At 45.6% G+C, this 14,261-nt stretch overlaps 1 protein-coding gene across 1 annotated transcript in view; it reads right to left on the bottom strand.

The window, feature by feature from the left end:
* The window catches only part of tmem164 (transmembrane protein 164), a 24,931-nt gene extending 11,480 nt beyond the window's left edge, over positions 1–13,451 (bottom strand). The window contains 4 exon segments of the mRNA XM_030794042.1: positions 3,362–3,411; positions 13,005–13,265; positions 13,268–13,360; positions 13,362–13,451. Of these exon segments, the coding sequence (XP_030649902.1) occupies positions 3,362–3,411; positions 13,005–13,265; positions 13,268–13,360; positions 13,362–13,451 (494 nt within the window).
* Between the last annotated feature and the right edge of the window lie 810 nt (positions 13,452–14,261).

The raw sequence follows: 14,261 nt of genomic DNA, 5'->3' as shown, positions 1-14,261 counted from the left end.
TGGGTTTTTTTTCCTACGTGTCCTTGAGGTTTTTTTGTTGTTTTTTTTTTTTTTTTAATTTGCGCAACCTTTCCTCTGACAGGAAAACACGGTGTGATTTAAAAAAAAAAAAAAAAAAAACGAAGAAAAAAAAAAAATTCAGTTCAAAGCGTTTGTTAAAAACGTCACATGTCTCAAGTGATCTTGTACTTTTCCACACTGCCTGGCAGAGAAGTGGGTTTTTTCTTTTCTGTTCTTTGCCAGCTCTGCCCTGATGACGAGCAGCATCTGAAGAACGCAATGTCCTGAGAAACCTCACAAACATGTTCTGACCACTTCCTACGGCTCAGAGGAAAACCTCTCACCCAATCAAAAGTCTTCTTTCCATCCGTCCACTCGCCAGTGGAGAACCATTCATAAGAAAGTAGGCATTCAGTAACTGACCGGGTTTTTTTTTTTTTTTCCCTTTTCTTTTTGGATTGTTTGCATTTTGTTTCTTTTAAAGGTGTGTCCATTTCATGTTCTCTTGATCCCTTTTAGCCAGAGGTCAAAGTGGTTCTGCACAACATTTGTGTGTGTGTGTGTGTGTGTAGATGGTCTAAACAAATTCAGATCCCTACTGAAATGAACTAAACTCAGATCTACTGTTGCAGTTAGTGGTTAAAACAGACTGCACTGAGCTAGCTCAACCAATCAGTTTTACAATCTACAAAAGGTGTAGCTTTAACCTACATGCATTTGCACTGTTTGTTCACATCCTGCAATACACACGTTCATCACAGGACTTCAGTTTTTGCCCTGGGCAAATGTGTAATATGTAAAATGACACACTGGCTGAAAAACTTCACTCCATGAGACTTTCAAAAACAGGCACCGTTTCTTGGTGTTTTTTTTGTTTTTTTTTTTGAACGAGTGTTCCGAGCATTTAATTGAAATGCTCTCGACAAATAATGTGACTTTAACGAGACACGTGCAGTTTAAATTCAAATCAGATGTGTACTGAAGTGAACAGAAGTGAACTGTGACTCCTGTGAGACCTGGCTGAGGACCAATCTGAGTGTAGTGAACCCCTGCACCCCTGTGTTCAGCAGACAGCACAGCACAGGGCAAGAGCAGGAGGCATTCTGCCAAAGCGCAGTTATAATCTGAGCTTTGTTTGGAGTGAGAGGGGTGTGCTCCTGCTGGGTGAGCTGAGAGGGGTATGGATGCCAAATCCGGGATCCTCCTCCTCCTCCTCCTCCTCCTCACAGCGTGTTCTCTCCCCTGATGCCATTAGCACCTCCCGGGAGGAATTCCTCACCTCAGCGCTCCTCACCAGAGGGAGCCAATCAGAAACACCGGGGAAAGAAAAAAAAAAAAAAATCAGTTGAGCTCTAACAGGCCCCGCCCTCCCTCTGCAGCGACACGGCAGGTTTCCATGACGACGTTTGTGACACGTCTCTCGGCCAAGACTAATTCACGCGTCCGTACAGTGATCTGAGACATTCCATGGCGATGACAAAAACCCAAGGCTTTCGCTGAGTGACTACAGGGACTGGCCCTTATAATTTCAGCCACACCTGAATGACAACTCAAACTATTTATAACAAAATAACACGCTGCTGCCTCCCTCTATCTGACACAGTTTCCAGCCTGCAGCTGCAACCAACAAAAAAGAAAAAAAAAAAAACTAGTCTAGACTTGTTATAAGGGTAGGCCATGAGTTCTGTCATGGTGAATTCATATCTTTAAATCCTTCAGGGGGAAAAACTTTCACTGTTTATGCACACCAGTTAAACCAGTGCGACAGTTACGGGCGGGCACAGCGTCTCTGAAGGCTGGCGTCCAAGGCTCTGGTGGACCCGAAAAGTCTCCTTTACTGCTAACGGGAAGGGACAGTGACACTGAAAACACGTTTGGGCAGCGGCTGGTGTGTGCTCAGAGAGAGAGAGAGAGAGAGAGAGAGAGAGAGAGAGGGGGGGGGGGGGGCGGCGGAGAGAGACGGGGCAGAAAGAGAAAGAGAGAGGGGGAGAGAGAGAGAGAGAGAGAGAGAGAGAGAGGGGGAGAGAGAGAGAGAGAGAGAAGAGACAGAGAGAAAGAGGGGGAGTGAGGGAGAGAGAGAGAGAGGGGGAGTGAGGGAGAGAGAGAGACAGAGAGAGCGACACAGAGACAGAGAGAGAGAGAGAGAGGGGGAGTGAGGGAGAGAGAGAGGGGGCAGAGAGAGAGAGAGGGGGAGAGAGAGACAGAGAGAGCGACAGAGAGACAGAGAGAGAGAGAGAGAGAGAGAGAGAGAGAGAAAGAGGGGGAGTGAGGGAGACAGAGAGAGCGACAGAGAGACAGAGAGAGAGACAGAGAGAGCGACAGAGAGACAGAGAGAGAGAGAGAGAGGGGGAGCGACAGAGAGACAGAGAGAGAGAGAGACAGACAGAGAGAGCGACAGAGAGACAGAGAGAGAGAGAGACAGAGAGAGAGAGAGAGAGAGGGACAGAGAGAGAGACAGAGAGAGAGAGAGAGAGAGAGAGAGAGACAGAGAGAGAGAGAGAGAGAGAGACAGAGAGAGAGACAGAGAGAGAGAGAGAGAGAGGGACAGAGAGAGAGTCAGAGAGAGAGAGAGAGAGAGAGGGACAGAGAGAGAGAGAGAGAGAGAGAGAGAGAGCAGGTCTCCAGGTCTGCCGCTCCAACCCACTTGGGTGTTGCGCTTCTCTTTAAAGAGATTTCTTTACTTAATCCAGTTAACGTGTGGGGGGAGCCATGGAGCTGAAGCTTTAGCCAATCAATCTGACTGGAATTTACCCCCCAACCCTCCCTGCCCACCCCCTTTATTCTAAGTGGACTTCAAATGGAGACGGTCCACTCTGCTGTTGTCATAATGCAACTTTTGAGTGTAAGGAATCCATAACGCAGGCAGAAAGCAATATAATTGGCACCTGTTAGATAAATATGACCTGCTCTTTGTCCATCCCCCAGAGAGCAGAGTTGTCACTGTGTGGGAAAAACAGAGTTTTTTTGTTTGTTTGTTTGTTTTTCAGGCAAGCGAAGGCCTTGGACAGTGTGGCCAATCAGAAACATGACAAACCTGACAGATTCAGAACTGATGTGTTTTTGCTAATTACAGTGTCGCAGCTACAGTGTCACACATGCTTTATGAGTGGTGGGGGGGGGTGGATAGGTAGTAGAAGTGTTGACAGGGCCAAGTGTTATTTAAAGAAGCTTTCTGACCAGGGGGTGGTGGAGGGGGCATTTCAAAATAACACTTCGTGCGATTTGGACACCAGGGACCGTCAAGCACACAGAGTGGGGGGGGGTGTTGCCATGGCGCACATGCATTTCTCAGATGGTCCAGTCGCCTCGTGAAACTCTCGAGGGGGTGGGGTGTGGGGTGTGCAGCTCTGGGTGGACTTACCTGAAAATGACCATGGCTGCTTTACATGGTGGACAGGCCAGCAGAAAGATCTGGAAAAGCAAACCCAAAACAAAACAAAAAACAACAAAACAAAAAACACATTGTTAACTCCAAAGAACAACACCTATAACCCTACAGTATTTTTCAACAACCCTTCACCGTGCACTCAAACACTGCACTTGTGGTTATTTCCACTGATGTTTTTTCTTTATAGAAAGGTTCTAATATTATAACAGGAACATATGGTTGTTTTTCTACCCAAATCTGAACGCACTCCCTGTGCAGACACAAACACACACATGCACACACACACACGCACACACGCACACGCACACACGCACACACGCACACACGCACACGCACACGCGCACATACACACGGACACAAACGCACACAAACACCCTCTGAATGGAAAACTGTGCTTGATTTGGACTGAGTGTCCACATTCCACACATGACCAAACTGAACTACGAGTACTGATGGCAGAACAAGAGCGTCAGACGCCAGCCGAAAAGGTCCTGACACCATGTCCAAACCTCTGAATCTCCATTTGGCGTTCCTGGACAGAGGAACATGGTTTTTTTTGGGGGGGGCGGGGGGGTGGGGGGAGGGTGTTAAACACGACACCTGGAAGGCAACTGAGAGTCATACTGCTGGCAGATCATTGCATCAGGAGGTTATCTGTGGGGCATCGCTAGTGACCTACAAACACACACACACACACACACAGGACTCCAATGATTAGCCAAACCATCCGATCACATGCTCCCTCATAATTTAGCCACGACCTTGCATAGGACTGATGAAGTGACAACAGCGTGCACACACACACACACACACACACACAGACACACGCACGCGTGCACACACACACACACACACACACGTTATTGGATCTGATTGCGAAATACCCAGGGCTAAAGGGGTATTAACAGACTCCCTGATTCAGTGGGCGGCAGGATAAAAGTTTGTTTGTGTTTGCTTTTTAACCAGCGCTAGTCCTGCAAGCGGAAGCTTCCGGTGACAGAGAGCAGAGCATTATCTAATCAGCCTGAGTCATTAAAATACTCCAACCCGCACTGAACAGGAATCAGGATGCCTTTAAAAACAAAACCACACAAAACGTGTGATAAAAAAAAAACAAAAAACCCCAGAGATAAACTATAAACTATACAGCCGCGGGCTAGATAAAACAGCTAATATACCAGAACACAGGGTCTCTTTCTTTTTGTCGTCGTTGGCAAACACAGAATCAGAAGGCGAACTGTAAGCGGCAATAAACGCTCCTGGATGTTGCGCGATCACACGTTAACACTCGGACCGTGTTCGTGTTGTGTTTAAACTGGGATCGAAGTCAACCACGTCAAATTTACCACCGAGTTATTAAACCATACACACCAGCCCTCCTCCATCACACCTGACATCAAACCCTCTGACAGACATGCGTTTGGTCCATTTTAATAACTGGCTCCATTCCAATACCCTTTGGCACTCCCTTGTTTTGTGGACTGGCCCTCTCTAACTCATTAGTGTTAACCGACCAGACGACCAACACCACGGGTAAGCCTCTGTAAAGGCACTGGTGTTCGTGTGAAGTCTGCTGGGTGCTGTTTCAACAGACTCTGTGCCGTTAGAACTGCGGTGACTTCAGATGAAGAGGACACAAGGTAAAGTGGTAGTGCAAGAGTACCAGGACGAGACCAAGTGCTTCTATGACATTTTCAACCGGATCTGCAAAGTGTGAGAACAAACCTCTCCTCTCTCTCTGTTCCTCTCCCCCCCATCTGTCTCTCTCCCCATCTGTCTCTCTTTCTCTCTCTCTGTGATCCAGGCCACTGGGGCTAAACCAGTCTGTGACTTACGCAGTTCACTGACTTTGATTAGCAGCTAAATCCTCTGGGATCCAAAGCCTGCACATCTCTCTCCCCACACTCCCAGCAGTAACAGTGGGAACAGCTCGACAGGAGGAGGAGAGGAGGTTCACGCTCTCTTTCCTTCTCTCCTCTCTCTCTCTCTCTCTCTCTCTCTTTCTCTTTCTCTCTCCAGGTCTTTTAGCAGATGAACTTATTCCACGTGAAGTGCACCACCGTAGGATCTAGTCTTACGTAACGGGGTCTTAGCCGTGTCTCCGTCTCAGAGGTGAGACGGTCAGCCTATGAGGCTGCTTGCCTGCGCCTGGCACGGAGAGAACATCGATTCTCCCCCTCCGCTCCCCGCATCCCAACCCCACGCCACTCACCCCCCCCCCCTCGACGGTCTCCTCACACGGTGCTTCACATTCACACTTCACTCATGATTTGATATTTCTTTTCCTATCGGATTTCAAGCCAAAAGATACAGGATCAGGAACGGAACCTGGAGTGGAACTGACAGGAAATGGCAACGTGGGCAGAGGGTAGTTTTGACTTTTGACTAAAAAAAATCGTGTTTTCGAGAGTGTGACGTGGTTAGAGAAGTTCGACCTTTTCGTGTGTGTGTGTGTGTGTGTGTGTGTGTTAGTGCAGCTGGGCCTTCCTGAGAAATGGGGCCATTCTTCACACACACTCACAGGCAACTTCCTCTTCAGCAAAAAGGAAAAAAAAAAAAAAAAAAAAAAACCCACCACCACACAGCACAAGCCCAGGGTCTGCACTGGAACTTCGGTTAAACCGATGGAGAAGATCTCAGAACTGAATAAGTACCCAGCGGCATGTAACAAACAGGAAGGAACCTACAGCCAGCAGTCAAGACAGAACCATAAATAAAAAAAAAAACGAAAAACGTCAGACTCTCTCTGAAAATGATTGACACTTTTGCTGCTCTCCCTGTGGAGCGTGTGAGGGAAGTTCATTAACCCCTCTATGTTAGGTCTTATTTCACCAACCTCAGACCAGACCAGTCATACCTGTTTTCACAGTACATACCACATCAGAGACAATGGTCTATCCAAATAACAGACGGGCAAACAGTTTTGAAAGGGAAATGAGAACTGGGGTTATTAATAACATACGCTTGGTACAGACAGATCCGCAAAACAGGAAGTATCTCTTCTGACAGACTTTTAGTGTTGTGTCAACAGTTGTATTTATTCACGCTGTCATCACGAACCATTTCGAAGAGATCATTATAACATTCCAGTGATATTTCAAAGGTGTCAACAGCCTTGTTTTAACTTTATAAACTATTTTGAACATGCGCCCCACCAAAGCCCCGCCCTGTCAGTCTTTCTTTCCCTGCCACACTCATTTGTTTAAATAAAGGTCAAAGGTCAAGGTCAAAGACAAAGATGGGTAGAAACAAAAGTTGCCGATATTCACGTTTTACTTCAAACAACTTTCGTCTCGGTCACATGATCATACGTGTGAGATCTTCCAAATGGATTGGGAGCAGTTAGCTAAACAAACCAGGCTGACGTAGGCTCCGGATGAACACACACATACACACACGCGCGCGCGCGCGCGCACCGAGAGACACATTAAATGCAAAAAATATGGATTCCACTCTGAGCAATTAGGTTACATTTCCGAGTGGAATTTCACCAGCCAGCATGCAAGCACCCCCGCTAAAGCAGGGACCAGTAATGAAATTTACCACAACGGAAAAACAAAACAAAACAAAAAAAAAAAAAAACCCTGACAAGATAAGTCTGTAATCATGAGAGGAGAAATGGAGAAGCTCCAGAGTGAAAGAGCACTGATGGTTTGTTGTGGTTAATAAACTCTGTGGGTGTGGTCTTCTACAGGCCATATGTTATTTAGCTGCGGGGCATGTATGTGTGTGAGAGAGAAAGAGAGAGAGAGAAAGCGGAAGAGAGGGAGAGGGAGAGGGAGAGAGAGAGAGAGAGAGAGAGAGAGAGAGAGAGAGAGAGAGGGAGAGAGAGAGAGAGAGAGAGAGAGAGAGAGAGAGAGGGAGAGAGAGGGAGAGAGAGAGAGGGAGAGAGAGGGAGAGAGGGAGAGAGAGGGAGAGAGAGAGAGAGAGAGAGAGAGAAAGCGGAAGAGAGGGAGAGGGAGAGGGAGAAGGAGAGGGAGAGAGAGAGAGTGTGAGAGAGAGAGAGAAAGAGGAAAGAGGAAAGAGGAAGGTTCAGTACCTAGCATGCTACGCTCTGTTGACCCTGGGTGTGGTGTGTCCCAGTTGGACCACAGCTGGCTCTCTCCTCCCCCGGGCCCAATTTAAACAACAACGCGCTATGACGAGGTTTGTACGCGGCTAATCAATCTCCTGTGACCGTCTCGTTTTCGCCACACTCGGCTTCAGCTTTTCCTAAACTGCCGCTTCCGCCAACGACATCCTGGGAACTCGGCGAAAAAGGTCACCGTCGACTGAAAAGGGAACAGGGGCGTGCGAGCGTTTCTATTGGCTATATCATGATGGAAAAACGATTTGGAACGAGTATGGATGTCGCTCAACCCAGTCATACAGAAAATATGAACAAATCAAGACTGAGCATTAGGCTACATGCATAGTAAAAAAAACAAGTATTTCAGTAAAAAAACAAAAGCAAAAAATAAAAACAACGAAAAAGGATGTGAAAACCTAAACAATGTTCCTTCTTGATGCAATCGACTGCGACACAATCTCCATCCCTCTCTCTCGCTCGCTCTCTCTCTCTCTTTTTGTTGGATTATCGCAGTCTGATGTGCTACTCTCCATCACTGGGACACCTGAGGCATTGTGTACGAGGACAGAACAGAGAATCAACTCCAACAGATCAATGCTGCTGGAGAGACACAATGCGCCATGAACGCAGACTACCCCTGATCTCAGAACAGCCACAGTCCCAGCCGTGGAACTTCAGCGCCGCAGAACCAAGAAAAGAAAGCTGCCAAAACAAAACGAAAAAGTCTACTTCTTCCCTCAGGAAGCCCTAGGCTCTCTACATCATCGGACCTATTCAGCACAAAAAACAAACAAACAAAAAAAAAAACACGCCCCGCCCCCCCCCCCTCTCCCCCCCCCCGGGACAAGCCAAGAGTACCCAAACAAAACCCCCGATGACAGTTTTGGGTGAATATTTTTTTCCAAACGGTTCCTTCCTTTCACGTAACAGAAAGGGCCTGAGACTGAACAGAACAATGTTCGGTTGAGATGACGACAACGCCTGTTTCAGTCAGGGGAAAAATAAAACAAATAAAAAGAGAAAAGAAAAAACAGTGAAGACAGACTCAAAATAGAGACAGAACCGTTGCCGAACAGTCGTGAGATTCACAAACCCAAGGCGGAGCACGAGGGCTCATCTGCACGAGAATAAACGCGTAAAAACGTCAGACAACCAAACGCTTGTCTTGTGGCAGTCAAAATCTATCCAGTTCCCCGGGGATAAACAGTGCTTTACATTGGCAGCGTGGCCCTTATCCGGCTGATGCGGCAAAAAGCTCTCTAATGGATACGACTTCCTCTGTGCTTTACCGTCAGAGACTGTGACGTGTGGGGAGAGACGCCTAACGAGGGGCTATGGTTTGACCAAACTCGAGGGGACAGCACAGGGAGAAAGTTCCGGACCTCGCGGAGAGGAACATCAAAGCTCTCTGTTGGCGGAGAGAGGAACCAGGCCAAAGTCTTCCTTAACGCCTGCTTCGGTTGGCGCTGCCCGTTTGTGACCCAACCCTGTGCCAACACAGGCCCTCTGCCAGGGACTCTCTCTCTTTCTCTCTCTCTCTCTCTCTCTAAAGGGTGTTGTGGGGTTTTTTTTTTTATGGTTTTCCTGTGTACACACGAATATGGGGTTTGCGACATCGGAGTCCATTTCAAACATAAGTGTGAAAATGAAAACTCAAAAAGGAGAACAGACGATTTGTTTACTACAGTATTGGAGAAGGGAGGCTGTCCTCATCCTAAGTGGCAACGGTCAGGCTTTTTTTTTTTTTTTCTTTTGTTATACAGTCGAAATTGCCAATCGAAAGCCATCTAATCTGCTGTCATAAGCGTAATTCAGCTTGAGAACATGACAGAAGCAGTTTCATTTGAGCGTTCATCTTATCGCTCCGACGACAATGTGGCAGGCGTTTTTTTCAGCGGCTCATCCAAAACACAGGCATCGTGTTCAGTCATTAACTTATAACGCAATCAAAACCATAACAGTTAATGTGTCAACTATTGCTAAAGTTATATGTGTAAAAATGTCACCAGGGCACTGGGCCATTTCGCTGTAACACTGTGTTCTTGTTTTCTCTCCTCTTATCTCTCCTCAGAAATTCCTCCATGTTTGACTTTGTAATGGAGTTTTGTTTTGTAGCTTTTTTTTTTTTTTTGGTCTGTCTGTTTGTTGTTGTAGATGTTTTTTTTTTTTTTTTTATTTTACACGATAGAGTGAAAGTGGAATGTTTACCTGAGAAAATGAAAATGGAAGTGTGGCCGTGTTTCAAAACGCTGACTACGTCCTTCTGGACGGGATCCACACCCAGCAGAACAGATGTTAGCGAAACGAGCCTCAAGTGACATAAAAGTCCTCACAGATGATTAAAACGACAAAACAAAAACCCGTGAGAACTCACTGTACTGTGTTAATAGTGCCCCCCCCCACCACACACCACACACCATGTGATAAGAGGGAGGCACTTGAAGGCAGTAGGTAAACACACTCTCTTCTTTACAGGCTGTGTTTAACCAGCTCCCCTATCATTAACCTGGCAAATATTAGCCTTGTACAGACAAGAATAGCACCCCCCCCCCCCCCCCTTCCCCTTTCAGCAAACACATTATAAGCACAGTCTCTTCTACCATGCATACCTTACATACACTTCCTGTCACTCCTGATTAGATTATACCCCTGGAAACAATCACTATCGATATCTGTTCAATCATTTTATCGCTATGCTTGGTTTTATTTACTCATTTTGTTTATATGACTCATTTACTCCTTACTGTTTGTGTCTGCATATGTAGGACAGCAGCTTTCAGCAGGAGGAAGGTCGATAATTACGAAGGCCTAAGGATTCATGACATAACGTCTGTGTAGATACTGGGTTCATACGAGTAATATTAAGTTTGTCATTATAGCGGTGATTGATGTCAAAGAAGCTGGGACACATGCAAGGTGAAAATGAATTTCAAATATGACTCTCTAGTCGGAAAGCCTGGGCGACTAGAGCGGGCCTCCACAGGGCGGGATTTCTCCTTTCACTGGAAAACTTCCAGCCCAAAGTCACGAAGAGCATCCGAAAAGGACTGTTCTTGGCTGTTCTCTGACTAAACAGTGTTGACTTTGGGCTCAGCTGATCTGGCTGACTGAGAAATCCGCTATGTAGGATACCCTGCCAGGATATGACCTCCAAACTCAGGATTCTGGGATCTAGATTTGATCTGCTCCTAGAGGATTCCACAATCTAGAGCTGCCTCCCATCCAGAGGATACAGGGGTCTAGAACTGACCTCAATCCAGAAGATTTATGGAGTCTAGAAACTGATCCACAGTTCTCTGCGGCCTAAGAATTTACCTTTATCTTTAGGACCCTATACTTCAAAATGACCCTGGGTTGCAGCATGTCACTTGACCTACGTTCACTATACACTATCTGTGTTCAGTATATGATTATCTACCTACTCAAAAACGACCACACCGGTCCACACTACAAATAGCTCACAGTCACATAGCTCTCCTGATAACTAGCCACGCCACACACCAGCCTGGCCCCAGGACTGTTAGACTAAAGTTAAGAGTTTGGCTAAACCCTCGTGCATTCAGCGTTCTACCCATGTCTTATTGCTCTGGACACCTCTTTGTCTCTTTCTTTTTTTCTGGACCAGGGTTCCACTTATTACTTTACAGACAAGACTGAGTCTAGATCTGGTTGTTCTAAAGAGAAAATGCCTATCAACACATGTGCTCAAGCCTCTGTAGTCATTTTTCCAGAGCAAAACCCTTGTCCTGAAATATACGTTTATATAGCACTGAAATATATAGTTCACATTTCACATTCCACGCTGACACCACCTGGTAACGTGTGTGGTTAGTGACTAACCTGGGCAAGTTAGCTCAAAGTTAAGTAGTAAACCTCCTAGTAGCTGAGCCCTATGGCTTCATTCTCATAGCAAAACAAAGCCACAGGGCTCTTCTATTAGGAGGTTTACTACTTACCCTAAGTTAACTTATCCGAGTTGGCCACTAAACCACGTACTTGGAATACCCCCCAGATGTGTTCTTCTGCAGAGAAGTTCGTTTTACAGGTCAGATAAAGGCCTGGAGGACCAGGTTTGAGAGACGCTGTTATAGACTCTGCTGCTCTGTGAGTGACCAGTGTTTAATGGACATTAACATGTTCTAGTATAACAGGCTGTGAGTGTGAAGAAGAAGGGGAGAAAAAAAAAAAGAAAAAAAAAAAGACACAAACCTTTCTTACTCACCACTTCCTCTTGAGTTTAGACCTCACTGATAAAATCACTCTATTGATTAGAGAGGAAATGCCTGCACAAAGTTAGCATGCTCGCTCGCGCACACACACAGGCAGACAGACAGAGATCTTTTAGATAACCAAATGCTACAACTCCCTCTCATGTGGATGTCACATATCTTCTACCTGAGGTTTTATCCCACGACACCAGGTCTTGTTTCAGAGATTTAGCCCTGTTCATCTTTATTTGCATAATCGCAATCAAAAACATTGGTTTTTATTTGACCATGGCTTTGCACAGCACGCACACATTCTGATAGTTTAACCCTAGAAATCTGAGTTTTAGGGTTGCTTTTCGACTCAAATCAGTTTCACAAGCCATCAAAGAGACTGTGGTATGCTGACAGTTAGGACGTTGACGAGCGTGTTCTCTCAGGGCATGTCTCTGACTGTGTCCCTCACGAGAGGACCTACATTCCAGTGTCTCAAAGCATTTCTCTAACACTGGATGCCCCTGGCTCTTACAACTAAAGAAGAAAAAACAAACAACAACAAAAAAAAACCCCACACAGTGTACACACTTTTACAAATAGGTCAAATATTTAAAAGAGTGAGGTATTTCAGTGTTTAGTGTGTTTTATAGTTTGTCCAAAAAAAAAAAATCATCAACAGGTTTGGGATTATGAAAATATCAGAGAAGATCCTCTGAGGTTTTTTTTTTTTTTAAACTGCCAAGAACGGAACATGAAAACTACTGACTACTTGGGATAATAAAGGGAATTTCTTTTTTTTTCCCCCAAAAAACAACCATGGTAGTGCAATTATGTCAGTCTCTCACAGACATGGCGTAGTTACAGATATATCCATGTCTTGCTCTGAATTCTTTGAATATGACTTCACTAAGTAATTGTGAGGAACCAAAGGACGAGATCTATGGGCATGTCAGGGTTTTGTTCACCCCGCGCGCTGTGCGCACGCACACACACACCCTCAGACACACACACACACACACACACAAATTCCAATCAGTAATCTGCTATAATGCACAAGATGGCAACATTACCGATGCCTTTCATTGCCTGTGCAAGTCGTGTCAGGAAAAGCCTTTCATTCGTTCACACTGGGTAATAACTTTACTTTCCTTAACATTTAGTGTTTTCATGCGTTACAGTACACTGCCCTTGGCAGAAACTGATATTTTTTTTTCCCTTTACAAAGAGAGGGAGGGACACCTATGGGATTCAGTTACTTTATTGAACGGTGTGTTGCTTCAGCGCTGAGGTAAAATAAAAACGTAAGTTTAACGTTTTTTTTGTTTGTTTGTTTTTGTCTTCTTACCTGTATCATAGTGACAACATGACATGGGTTCAGGAGGTAGATGACAGTCTTGGTGGCAAACTTGAATCCAACCTCCACTCCAAACGTCATACAAAGAGCCACTAGCAACAGGTTTTTGCCCAATACTGTCCTCCTTGCTCTTCCGTGCATCCTTTGCACCTCTCTGTATTCACTTTGAAATGTTTGATTTTCCTATAGAGCCAAGATAACCTCTACCGTAGATATGAACAAAATGACCAAACTCTCAATTATTCGCTGTTGCACGGCGTTAAGAAGGCGGCACATTCTGGGCCCCCTTTCCCCTCAAATTTCGGGTCCACTCCGCCATTCACATCCAGTTCCAATAGGCTATAAATTATTATATCGAGACATGTTCCTCTTCTCGTATTGGAAAAGGTACGAACAAGATGGAATAAAGGACAATACACTAACTTCTTGTCGAAACATGAACTGCGGTATTTGGCGCTGGCAAACTTTGCAAATCAGGAATAGAAATATCCTCTCGTTTCAGGATCTTCCGCTTGTAGCGGTCATGTATGTTAGACAGACGGTGTTATGTATCCTAATGTTTCACCGGTACCGCCTCGAACTGAAAAAAAAAAAAGCTACTGAATTCCAAACACTGTTTCCTAAAACCGTTAGCGGGTAACGATTACCACGAATAAAAGCAATGACTTTACGCAATTAAAACAAAGCGCTAATTCTTTGTGAAATATTAGTCTCCTTCAAAACCTTCTTTCAGCACCGGTATGAAGGCTACGGACACGCAATCTACTCACTGCTCGGTAAAAAGGCTACGAGCTATGAGGTTGTTCTCCGTTTTGCGAATATTAAGACGCTGGACAAATGCACGCGGAGGAAGATGCATTTCGGTATGCCACCTGACTGGGAGCGGAAAAAAAAAAATTCTCAACACGAATTTACTCGAAAATTCTAGCGCCTGCGATTTCCCCCCTAAATGGTACGAGCCCCTCCACTTGTAGACGGGGGGGGGCTTTTTGAGGTACATGCAAGAAACGTTAGCAACACCGAAAGAATTCACAGCGAGTGATGAATGACAGATTGCATCCAGGTATGTGTCCAGTTAGCTAATTCTCACTGCTGCGCTAAAATTGGTAGCTAGCATCAGTTGCTGTCGAAATCCTATGACATATGCGTTTCCATGTGCTGCTCAGCTCCAGTCTCTCTCACACCGCCCAGTTTCACAAAGGGCCTGTCCCATAAACCAGGATTTGCTCACCGGAACACGATTTCCCT

The sequence above is a fragment of the Chanos chanos genome, chromosome 16 (assembly GCF_902362185.1).
Source record: "Chanos chanos chromosome 16, fChaCha1.1, whole genome shotgun sequence".
NCBI classification, from domain to species: domain Eukaryota; kingdom Metazoa; phylum Chordata; class Actinopteri; order Gonorynchiformes; family Chanidae; genus Chanos; species Chanos chanos.
Note: the sequence above shows the minus strand (reverse complement) of the source record. Positions and strands in the feature narration are given on the sequence as shown.